Source organism: Orbicella franksi, chromosome 2, assembly GCF_964199315.1.
Source record: "Orbicella franksi chromosome 2, jaOrbFran1.1, whole genome shotgun sequence".
In the NCBI taxonomy this organism is placed as follows: Eukaryota; Metazoa; Cnidaria; class Anthozoa; order Scleractinia; family Merulinidae; genus Orbicella; species Orbicella franksi.
In genome coordinates this window covers 3,863,688-3,876,649 of record NC_138146.1, presented here as the reverse complement: position 1 = coordinate 3,876,649, position 12,962 = coordinate 3,863,688, and the positions used below count along the sequence as shown (strand labels likewise).

At 37.9% G+C, this 12,962-nt stretch overlaps 2 protein-coding genes across 2 annotated transcripts; both read left to right on the top strand.

The window, feature by feature from the left end:
* Positions 1-476: 476 nt before the first annotated feature.
* On the top strand, positions 477-4,904 carry LOC145477770 (homeobox protein HMX3-like). The gene is made up of 2 exons (XM_081455588.1): positions 477-1,380; positions 3,094-4,904. The coding sequence occupies exons 1-2, from the start codon at positions 993-995 to the stop codon at positions 3,351-3,353; spliced, it is 648 nt and encodes a 215-aa protein (XP_081311714.1). The 5' UTR covers positions 477-992; the 3' UTR covers positions 3,354-4,904.
* Positions 4,905-4,978: 74 nt separating this feature from the next.
* LOC145477769 (homeobox protein EMX1-like) lies at positions 4,979-12,959 on the top strand. Its single transcript, XM_081455587.1, has 3 exons — positions 4,979-6,185; positions 8,860-9,426; positions 11,504-12,959. Exons 2-3 carry the CDS (start codon positions 9,015-9,017, stop codon positions 11,740-11,742), a joined length of 651 nt encoding a protein of 216 aa, XP_081311713.1. The 5' UTR covers positions 4,979-6,185; positions 8,860-9,014; the 3' UTR covers positions 11,743-12,959.
* Positions 12,960-12,962: the final 3 nt, after the last annotated feature.

Sequence of the window (12,962 nt, the reverse complement as noted above, 5' to 3'; positions counted from 1 at the left end):
TTATTCTAGCCATGTCCCTACTGCACTGTGAACAGACAAACAGACTTGTGCGAAAATAATTATGTTAATTAGTCGATAATTCAGTCAAAATACGTTTTGTTATAACGTAAATTTGGCTTAACCGTTTACCTGTAAATTAAATTGTTATCAAAGTTCTCAAAAAATACAATTATTTGATTTTAAGACCGAATTTTAAGAAATGGTTGCGAAGTTTCCTCGTTGGGATTAACGTTGTTACAGCAACCTAACCTCAAGAATGGCGCGCCCACTTAAAGAAAGAAATGAGAACTGCTTAACAATTTGTATTCCTTCTCACCAAAAATCAATATTAGCCTTTTACTGAAAATTTATCCTGCCCATCACGCACGTTATAAAGTACGAAAAAACCGGAATATAAGTAATTGTTTTTTGGAAAAACTTTCCGTCGTTGTTTCGATGTTCACGGGCGAGCGTTCCGAGGCTGTATCAAACTTGTGTTCGCTCTACAGAGCTTGTTTTTGCCGGGTTGTTTTGCATACGAATAAAAGGTGTCGATTGTTCTTTGTTTGAAAAGTGAATGGCCAATTTGAAAGGGGAAAAAAAAGGAAAAAAACGACTTCAGACGTCCAAACAATATAATTAGACATAATTACATTTTCGCTATGTTTGGATTCGCTGACCTAGCTTTTAATTTTGTCTACTTTCCAGCTTAAACGGTTTTCACTCAGCAGGGGCAATGGCACATTGATTCCGCCTACTTTCACGAATTACGCACAAGGGTTGTCCGATGCTAAAACCATTGCGATCGAAACCAGTTTCATCGATGATATCCGCTTGATTGGCAGCTTGACAGGCAGGTGGGATTTAATGACAGTTGTCTTAAGATACTATCAATAGTTCTGATATAAGTCACCTTGAAAAGCATAGTTATGTTCCATCGTGTTGTTCAAAAGTGCCAGCTTGCAGCATAATCAACTGCGCTTTCTTTATACGAAGCGGGATATCACACAAACATGCAACCGGATTACAATTCTTCAAGTCATTGGTCCAGCCTTTCGCAGAACTGGTTTTACCCTCCAATAAGTTCGTCCCCCTATTTCGCCATACCGCCAAGTCTACATCCCGACTCCATGAAAAACACCAGTCGATTTTCTGAGCAGATGCTTCACAATCCCCCAGGAGACAAGCCTGTGACTCGATCTCCTCATCTAAACCCGTGTTTATCTCCCTCTTATCCGGCCTCAAACTATGCACTCGGCGCCCGCGGGAGCAGCTATTATTCACGGAATCCGCTCCGTCAAGATGTCTTGCTAACAGACCCATATCGACTGGTAGAACGAGGCACAATAAGTCCACACTTCAACCAGATGTTCGAAAGAAATGCCAATTCAAGCATTGAAGGTATAGTGCAAATTTCCATTTTTTCGTTTCTCAATCTCATTGAAAGAAACGTTATTGATGTAACATGTGGTTTCAACTAGTTTGTGTATAAACCTATTATGATCCCAACATTTTGTCCATAAAACCCATTATACCAGGCGAGGCGATCAAATGGGGTAATTTTTATTAGGACACACTACAGAAAATGTGTTTTAGTCGGTCGCGAGGTTCCCACCCAAATTGTACGAAGACGATACACAGCGGCCAGTATGTTTGCCTGTTGAAAACCGTGCTTGAGTAAAAGTTCATTTCGTATTGATTTTGAAAAGAAAAATATACAACCAAAACAAGCACATTGTTTACGTTTCGTCAATACAAAGATGATTTAAATTCATTCATTTTTCTTTTGGATAATAGGGTTGTTATGGGATCAAATCGTCGCCAATTATTAGCTACTAAAAGACCAAGGTACCCTTTGTAACTATGCCATTCGGCAAAACAAATTTTAGAATTCGGTGCCGTTATAAAAACAAGATTCAAGGATATGTATCTATGGAGAGCTTCTCTCGGGATCTCATGTAAAATACTCGCTCATAAGTTAGTTTATAGGCTAAAACTTCTCAACCAGTAGAAAATGTTTGCCCCGCCAAAGACGTGAAAAAGCGAACTTTCTTTCCGAAAGATGAATAAATTTGGTTGCATTTAAGAAAACGACCCGACTTCTGCCATGGTGCGTTTTGTGTCATTTTATTATTTCTTTTAGAGAGTTTTAACCAAGTCAACTACTTTCGTGCAAATCAGTTGGTTTTAGTGTCAGTTACAAATCATGATATTTAATCTTGAAAACCCAAACAGTTTAAACGCAGAGAGATAATTGCTATCAATGATAGCTATTAGCTAATCCTTTCTTTCCTTCTGAGGCGAAACTTGCCCCAACTTGTGGAGACAGAAATATGCTCCAAAGCAGATGAGCTCCGTTTTTAGAGTTTAACTTCTTCCTTTTCAGAAAGGGACATTTTCTAGGGCTTTTTTATTAAACATTTTTTTTTCACTTGTATTAATTTCCATTTGTTTGTTAATCAGCTAACTTTAACACGTTCCAGCTTAAATTTTGGGTATAACAAAATTTATTCTATGACACCTACATTGACAACCAATTCAACGCCCAACTGTCAATTCGTTTAGAAGCTAACACTGATTGGACAAACTTCACTTTATTGATCGATGATTGACAGTTTACAAATATTCGGAAAGTGCTCGTGCGTGAACTGAAAGGTTTCTTATCTCAATGCGTAGGGAATTTTCTATTTTGTCGCTTTAAACTTCAAAGGCTTTTTCCATCGACCTATATAATTCTGTCAAAATATCATTGAATTGCTGTTACATTCCTGTCTATTTTAGACCTCAACGGTAAATTAGTTCATTTTTACATTTGTGAAAGATAGGCAATGGAAAAAAATTCACTTGGCCTTTGTTCATATGCTTATATTTCCTAAGTTGTAATTCACAAAATTAAAACTTCACAACTTCGTTCCGACAATGAGTAAACTTCCAAGTGTAATAAAATGCCACAAGCAAATTGTCTTATGCTGAGCGGGCAAAATGTCAGCTGAAATTGAGAAGGGCTAAGACTTCATACAATAGTAAAAACAGCAGTCATGTCTTTTCATTGTCTACATGAAAGCAAAACTATGAAACCGATTTTTATTAAAAATAATTCACGCGTTTCCACAGATCCTCCTCGCCTGGAAGAAAGCGTTACTCGTCTCATGGAAGATAAAGTCATAAGACCCCAACGAGGCCGCACCGTTTTTTCCGCTCATCAACTGAACGAGCTGGAAAACGTTTTCGTCATCGATCAGTACATCTCGGGACAGCAGAGAAGACGCCTTTCTGCTCAGCTTGGCTTGACAGAGACACAGGTACGAGTCTGGTTTCAGAATCGCCGAATAAAATGGAGGAAGAACAAAATGGAACGAAAGATGAGGGCTTAGCGCTCAAATTGATATGTCAAAAAATGGTTGCCTGGCAAGCGTTCATGTACAATGCGCAAACAACCATTAGGTTGTTTTAGAAAGGAAGATTTCTTTGAAAAGAAATATCACTTGCCCCTTCAATTGTCGTTAGTGAGTTTAAACAACCTCGACGGCAACGCTGATGACAACCTTACTGAAATAATTTTCCTATATTTTACTTGCAATGCTCAATGACAGAGCCATCCCAAAACTGAATATGTAGAATAGTGTTGAATTCGCCCCAAAAAAGTCGTCGTTGTGGGTTTGTTCTCATGCACGTAACGCACAAATTGTTCATTTGGTTGTCTGTTTGTAGAAGACGGCTAAGATATGTACCATACTACTACTACTAGAATGTATGCTTTCTTGTGCTCGATTCTTGACTCCTATCCAACCTTCTTAGTTAATGAGGATCTTAACTTAAAAGCAAGCTAGAACGGCAGCGAAAACTGGAACGTCTGGCGCTATACAGTTTTTTTAAATTAGAGGAAAAATTTCTTTGCCCGTGCGTTATGAACTTCGTTGAGGCAGTGAGAAGCTATTGAAGCCGAAAGCTATTGGGACTTGAAAGATTACAAAAGCTTTTAAGTTGTGGTAAAATAAAAATAATTAATGTTGAATAGGTGTTCCTAAAGTAGATTGCAGGTCAGTTTATACACAGTATTCCTGTCAGTAAATTTATTGCAGCATTTTGTTAGAGTTTAGTTTTAATGTTGCCAATTTGTGCGTTGTCAGGTTAGTTAACTGGCATTAAGTATGAAAATTTTGAGCCATTTTTCATTTGTCAGTGAAACAAAATTGCCTCTTTGTTAGTGGCCAGAAAATTAATTTTCACGCTGAGATACGGTTTGCTGAAAAATATTTGAAGTTCAGTTTTGTTATAAGTTAAAAGTTCCGAGTTTTAGCAACTATCGGCAAGAACATGTGGTGTGACGATGTGGCCGGAAACACGATTCAGCACTGTTCCTTGAATATACTTTAAGTGCCTTCGCCGGACTCTTTGAATAGTACAGAGTGGATTAAATTTTCTGTTTGAGACGTAAGACACGAAGCAAAATCCATTGACTTACGGTTCTTTACAAGACTAATTTGTTTAAGTGTCTTATGTTGACTATTCATCCTTAGCTAACTGTTAATCAAACTAAGTTACGCATCAATAAAGGTTACCAGTTACGATGCAAAACGAGGTTATCGCTTAAAAAGAGGAAATTGTTTTAATGCATTTCGTTTCGTTTCATACAAACCTATCTTGCAAACGTATGAGGTAAATATTTGTCATTGTAATTGATGGAAACAATTTGTCGGGCTAAATATACATGTCCTGTTTGTTCACTTTGTAAATAAAAAAAAATAGAAACAACGACTGTAGATCTCTCTGCGCATATGAGGCGTTTGCATTTAAATGATGAAATAACGATACCATTTCTGTTGACCATATAAACCTCCGACCTCATACTTTATATAAATTAAATATGATTCAGGCTATGTTTTTCTTTCACTTCCCTCGTCGTTAAAGGAGAGTTTTGGAGTTTTGCGCTGTTAAGTTCATGTTTCGTTTTTTCTTCGGACTCCACAGAGTCCCTCCCGAATATACGCCCAATACGTCTACCGAAAAACTTCCGTAGATTAACAATAAAATGTCACTATAAAAAAAGATCTTGTACAGAGTTGAATCATTTATTAAGCTATTCCTCATGTTTGCCTAGACTGCAGTTATATTATGCCTGCGCCACTTTCTACCCAAGAGTGACCTTAGCTTCAGCGTGTTCAATAAACCGTCTTTAGATAAGTGGCGAATCCTATAGAGCCTGCACGGGGAATACTGCACATGGCTTGGTCACATGGCTCGAAGGGTAAGCACATTTTAGCGATCGAGAGAACAAGCGACCGCATTTTGACCAGGAAAGCTTGGGAGGAGAAGAAAAGTACGTCCAACGTCCTCTATATTTTACGACCCGAAATAGCGGTCGGACACCCGAACTAAGCCCTACAGAAGTGTTTGCACCACCGGCACGCTATGCAATACACTTACCTCTTCACATTCAAACACAGGCTTTATTTTATTCATTTCTAAACTTTATCTAATAATGGCTAACTCTTCGGCAGTAAAAAAACATGTTGCTATCGCAGAATCAATGCGGCTCCCAGTTTAGCAGGATCCATATCTTCCCCTTGTTAGTGTACAGTTCATTCGACTTGAAAAGCAATTTTAGAATTTGCTGGAGTTCACACATGCTGGAAGCTTGATTTTCCCTTTTCAAGGAGAAGGTCACTCCAAAAAACGTATATTTTTTGTTAACGCTAATAAAAACGTGCAAGGCTTAGCCACTCACCGAAGTTTCAGCCTCTAAAGTGCAGGTTTTCCTTATAAAATTTGTCTCTAAAGAAGACCAAAATTCGAACATCGTCGCCGCTATTTTGAACAGTACTCAGCAGCACTAGCCAGGCCGCGTTTTCGTGACGTCAGTTCCGTCCAATTGCTTCCGAAGAACCTTTTAAGTGCCACTCTGGATTATGGCTGCTCTTGAGCCATATTATTTTGAGCCAAACATGCTCCAAACTCCGAAATGATAGGATTGAAGATAGTGACGTGGATAATCGTTCGGAAAAAATAAAGATTTTGCTGAGCTTGTCAAGGATGCCAAGTCAGTTGCAGGTTTTTCTCCTTCCCGCCAATTTCGAGTCGGACGGAATGACGTCACCTAAACACGGCCTGGCTGCCAAGACAGTTTCAAAATGTCGGCCTCCGAAGTCGCTTCTTTCGAGACAAATTACTTCAGGATAGCGGGCACTTCAGAGACTGAAACTTCTGTGAGTGGAAAAGCTGAATGTTTACTTGCTATAGACGGAGACAAAAAAGATAAGCTTTTCGGAGTGACTTTCTCCTTTAACGGCATAACAATGTAATTTGGGGGTAGCATGTGTAGTTGACTTATAAGTTTGAGTGACAGCGATTGTCTAATTTAACATATAAAAAACGGTTCACTTCCTGTAAGATGTTAAAAATATACTTATTGGCTTTTCGTTTTGTTCTAAGGTGTTTTCATAGTACTTCTGCATGTCTCAGTGGGTATTGTTTTTATTTAATTACGTTCACCAAAACATGTCTTTTGCACAATAAGCCACTTGCTGAGCTCTGAAAACGCTACCAAGAACAAAAGACCACGATTAGTTTTCTGCATTAAGTATGATCTATGTCGATCTTGGTTACTTAGCGACAGGTTACAGAAGAGAAGCATTCGGAGCCCTTTTAAGAAAACGAGCGGCCTTGTTTCAATAAAATTATTGAAAAGCAAAAGGCAGGTAACACGAGAAACTTATGCTCGCACCCGACTGACACCTGTTTCGGCAGAGAGGTGAATAGAATTATATATGTTAAGAATCAGAGCACTAATTTTTCTCTCCTTGTAAGCTTTGTTTTATATAGTGTCATGCCTTCGCCTATAATTTTGTAATAATTGTTCCCGTGTTTTCTCATGTTTTCCAGCAGTTCTTTGATAAGAATTTGATGGTCTTTCAATGGGGAACATAAACACAGAATAATAAACGTCTAAATGGACAAAAGTATTTTAATGAAACAACATGATAGGTAACCGCTAGGGCCCGGTCGTTTAATGATAAAAAGTATTATTCACAGTTTCAGACATCGTACTACACTCTACATTTTCTTTTCTTGGAAGACTATCGTTTTTCCGTCCCATGCTGAATATTCTTATTTTTCTGCCGATTTTAGGCTGAGAATATTGTTGTACAGTGTTCTTGGATTCCAACCTGATATGACGAAAATAACCTCTTGCAAAAATTTTATTGTACTATGGCATCGAACGTACAGCTAGCCCCTGTTTCTACCGTTTTTGGCTAGTTTACCGTTGAGAGAAAGGAAGAACTTTATAAGGTTTAGTTAAAAATACATGATCGTATTGTATTGACACATTCTCACCCCACAAAATTATTCTTTACAATTTAGCCTCGGGTTTGTTAATTTCGCAAATTTAAGCCTCGATATTTCTATGAAATATATTCGTATAAAAAAGAATGTACTACTAAGCAAGTTATTGCTCGACATTTAAAAGCTGTACGCGAATACAAGCGATACCTTCTTGTGTTATCGGTTTAATTGATAAAGCTGTTTTATCGCTAACATTACGTACGTAGTGCTTTTGACCGCTTTTGAACAAAGGTGTTAAGACCGCCACACGAATTTATCTCGTCCAGTATTACTAGAAGGATAGTTTTAGCCAGTTCCCTGCAAACTATGGTTTATTTTCGATGTATTAACTCCTGTAAACAGAGATTCATTTACTTTAAACAAAATGCTGTCGCGGTGAAATTTATTTCCCTGGCTTGAATTGCGATCCATTTGCTATCGTTGCGCGCACTGTATTGAAAATTATCTTGAAATTCTCGAGCTCAGTGTCTCTTACCAAGTGCTTTTAAAACATTAAATTAAAGGTAGAGATTCTAGATGTATATAGAATGACTTAGTACATTGTTGTTTAAATATACGTTGAAGAAAATTAGCCACTCTGTATGAATAAAGAGAGGTATTAAAATTGCTGGCGTTTTGCGAGCAAGTGTCACGTGTCAAATAAAAATCAATGGTACACTTTTAGAATATTGTCAGCGCTAAATTGTTCATAGCGTGTGGTATGATAAACTTGTCTTTGTTTTCTCGCGTTCACTAATAACAGGGAAATAGAAATTACAATTTTTACCCACGGAAACACGCTTATAATTTCTCCAAGCTACGTTTATAGGAGAAATGCGTTTGGACATCGAAAAAGCTGTATCCGAAACTTGTGAATTGTGTTTGGAATAAAATAGGTTAGAGCGATGATAAAAAACTTAAATCTGTCCCGATGTGAGCCTGTTTTCCTGATGTGTCAAGTTTTTCCGCGTTGTTTTCCCCTTAATTGTGATTATTCAAAAAGAGGGCCATTATTTAAATCAAAGAAATGTTTAAACCCGCACGTACACCAAAACAATATCGACCTCGTCATTTGCACTTCTGCCAATATATATCCAAAAAAGTTTTCTTGCTCAATCGATTCATATTTACCACAGCTTCTATTATGTGCGATATCATTACAACTTCCATTATGCAATCCTTCTCACTCAACTAATGCAAGACGTGTTTGTTTAAAGACATTTTATTGCATAATTAAAGCAATTAGCCAGTAAACATAACGTCAGGCTAAGGTAATTTTCTCCAAAAAGCTCATTTATACATCTCCTACACCAATTTGTGTTTTTATTATCAGTTCCGCGCTGAGGTTGCAAGGGTACAGGGTAATACACAAGATTAAACTGATTATACAACAAAAACACGACCGTAAAGAGTTTCTTGACAAAGACAAAAAGGACATAAGCTAAACGGCGAACAAAGAAACAGGCGTACAGTCACAATAAGGAGAATAAACGCCTGCATGTCTCAAATAAAAAGCATCTTGTCTTTGAACATTTCCATCGTGACTATTTCTTTCAGTTGCCAAGCGATTGAGGAGTTGCGCGTAAAAATGTGGCATAGAATTGGGGAAAAGTGAAGAGATAATGGGTCCATAGCCTCGTCAGCGCCAAACTTGTTTAACGTTTAACACGCATAGCGTTAAATGCTACACGCTCTTTACACGGCTTAACACGATGAATCTGCAAACCGGTGAGCGATATCCTCCTTTGAAAGTAACCAGCGAGGCCTTACCTCCTTGCCCTTGCCAAACCTGTTTTCCAAGAAAAGATTTCAACAACGAGGCTCTATTGTCGCATCCCAGAGATATATACAACCATAACCGCGTTGTCGGTTTTGGCTCGCAAATGTCCATGTTTCCCTTCACGCCAATCCCAAGTTCCCCAGCCAGCCTCTTTGCGCCTCACGCCCTGCACAGAGCGAGCTATCCCAGAGCGGTGTTCGCTCCAGAAAGTCGTTACAGCTTGACGCATAATGTACAGGACATACCTAAGCGAGGCAACCTTCATGAAGGACATTTGGTTCAAAGTCAAACTTTACAACGAACCCAGGACACGCCTGGTACAAGATACTGGGAGCAACCTAGCAGTGAGTAACTCAAACTAACCTTATAAAACTCCTTTCATTCCCGGTAGATCATATCTTTATTGAATGACTAGTACAGTGCAGAATTGCCTAATACAATCGTTTTGGCGACCCGAAGTACATACACATTCTGACTACACATTCCGCATTCATAATATAACCTGCATGACAATAATTGCATTTGCTCCTTCTAAGTAAAACATATAATCTTTTTTTTAATACTCCAGGAAATGACTATTAATGCGGCCATTAGGTTCATGTGGTCTTTTTAAAGCTATTTAGGCGATAAAATGATATATGTAACATTCTTTGCTACCCGTAATTGCTGAATATAATTATGTTTTAAGTCACCGCCACGAGGAACCCCGTACGAGCCCTTGGCCTATAAATTTCAGTGTATGCGTTTCTACATTTGTAAACGATTAGAGAACATGTACATTTCAAGGCAAATTTCACAATACTTGAAACAAGAGATGTTTATTTTTATTTAACTACTTCTGCCAAAATAATTGGCAGGGCTAAACGACGTGTAAATTAATGGCAATTCTTTTTTTTCGGTTGTCAATTAAGGGTCTATATCATGACGTTTCAGTGACAAGATATGTGGACATGAGGGCTTTCTGGTAAAGCGTTTTGGCCACGGAAGACATTATTTTGTCGTCTCAGAGATATATTTACATTTGCATCCCTCCAAAATTTGTTTTGTTTGTGTTTTTAAAACAGAAAGAGCTGCCCTCATTTCTGCGAGAAACACCGGCTAATCGGAACTTTGGTGTTAAAGAAGTTAAAAGAACCTGAATGGAGTATAACTGGAAACATTAACAGCTTAGTTGAGAGCAAAATTTCGTTTCTTTATTTTCTGCCCCGCAGGTTACCATAATATGCCATTAACCCCACTTTTCATGCATAATTTTCTCAATGTCCGAAAAGATTCAGTTAGTGCTTTCCTCAACAGAAATTGTATCTTGTTTTTAATCCAGTCTAATTTGGTTTTTATATTACTTTCCTTCTGTCAGGCTATTTTTCCTCCTAAATCTGTAGCTCGGCGGTAGTATCAATGAGTTCGGCTCTAATAAACGCCGGAACAATAATATTGAACTAAAGGAAAATTGTAACAGTTCAAACTTGGCAGGTCGGTGGACTAGAGAACTTGGGGAAACAATTTCAGCCGGCGAGAACGTTTCTCCAGCAGAGATGAAAAGTCAAATAAGATTAACTGTAACTTTTATTCACTGAGCTCGGTCATAACTTAGTAAATCCCCTGAAAAATCATCTCGAAAACTTTTCCTAGGTTTTTAGAGTGCGACGGACTGAACGCTCGAAATTTCAGAATATAACCTCTCGTTTACGTGATTTGTTAACAGCGTGAAAAATTCTTTTCTGGTGATTTTCATAACCAGACTAATTTGTAAATTTAAACAATTTTCAAATTCACAACGTTGTGAACGCAAACTTATTTCTATTTCATTCTCTAAATTGTAGTTATATTATTAGATCTGTCATTACGTGGGACTTCTTCATACGACAACGTTTAAATAGCCTTTTTAATGGCATTAATAATCATGATTGAGATCACTTTCCCGTGTTTAATATTCAGGCAGATACATTCTTGATTTTATACATAACATATTATTTTTATTTTTATTTGCTCTAGCAAGACCTGAAGTAGTCTTCCTTAAAAAAATCCAAGCTGATCGAGAAACGGATGGCGAACGTCTTCGTTCTTAGAGAAGCTTCGATTTTAAAGGGAGACTCAGAGAGAGCGCACTTCTTTAAAAGGCACACAACTCTCAGGTTGTTTGAGGGGTCTTCCGGAATTGTCGAGAAACGATATTTGATGACGTTCCAGAAATCTTCGGAAGCTTTCGGGTCATCTTCGAGCGTATTCGAGTCAACACTAGTAATCTTTAGGAATCATTTTGCCCTCGATGAACACAAATAAATTTAAAATGTCCTTTGTTTACCAACAGAATTTAGTCATTTCTCCCTGTTTGTTATAAAAAAATAGACAAAACAGCAAATAACTCGAAAAAAAAAAAAAAAAAAAAGTAATGGCAGCTTATTTTCAATTGCTCTCCAGGTGCAGGGCCACAAGAGAAGCCACGACGCATGCGCACTGTGTTCTCTCCTCAACAGCTCGAGAGACTGGAGCGACACTTTAAGATACAGCAGTACGTTGGAAGTGCCCAGCGGATTTACATCGCCTCACAACTTGGTCTTTCAGAGACGCAGGTCAAAGTCTGGTTTCAGAATCGAAGAATTAGATGGAGAAAGCAAGTCCTCGGTGGTGCAATGGCAAAGACTCATGAAGAATCATAAATCACCGCAAGGTTTGAGCAAAGGGATATACGCAAAGTGTTTTTTTTCTTTTCTTTCTCCTCGGGAAGAAACTTTTGGGCAGCCTCATATGGATTCAAGATGGCGACTTTTTTACGGACTTTTGCTTTAACTTGATATAAGCTTAAAACCGTTTTGAACTAGCTAGTAAGAGATTGAAATAAGATATACCACAAGTTTCTTTAATGATATGCATTGTGACTGCAAATATCTCCAATTCAGCAATGTAAAAAACTGGCTAAAATTCCGTCACATTCAAAGCTGAAGTGACAGTTCTGTTTCCCCGGCCCTTATTATCTCGGATCCAGATCTCACTCGGTTTGACGCTGAAAAATGAGATCTCCCTTCCGCTTGGCCGTGTGAGATTTGGGTTGGAGATTTGTTGAACGCCGTTGAAATGGAGAAAATATAGTCAAAATGCCTCATTTTGCTGTAAAGGATTTTAAGAGGATCGCCCGTAATTGCAGTTTAATATGATATACCACAATATGATAAATCATGGGGAATTTCTATAGCTTAATATTGAAAGTACCAAAGTACAGTTTTTATTTAAGTGTTAAATGGTGTGAAGTAGTACTAATGTTGCCGAGACTCAAAGAGTCATCAAAGCCTTATAGTTGTTAAATACATTTTTCAGGAATGTTTGAATAATATAAAGATATTTAGCGTTAAGAGTGAGAGGCGAAATATCACTGTGGTCTTGATACTTTAAGAAAGTGATAACTCCGTTCAGCTAATTCACTTTTTAACTGGCCATGAGAGCTAAGAGCGGTTTTCATTTGAGTATCGTGAAAACAAAGTAATCACTCTGGCCAATCACAAATGACGCAGATAATTCATTGAGCCAATCAAACTCTAAGCAACTTCTTGTAGCTGACGCAAAGCGCGGGAAAACTTGTGCGTGCGAATCACGATTGGTTTTGGTTTTACTTCTGATTGGATGACAAAGTGGTGCGATTTTTTTTTTAAGGATGTTCACGTTAATTGTTTCTCATCCACGTCATGCATGAGAGAACGCGCTAAGTAATAAAATGAACAATGATAGGGGAAATGGCCATTGCTATAGCTTTGCCTGGATTTAACGATCTTGGACGTTCGGTGATCCCTATTTTTCTTTTGATGGATAATTTTCTCTATCGATTTTCTACGTTTAGCGAAAAAATTAAGAAAATCTATCGACTAGAAGTTTGAATTTTTTGCAA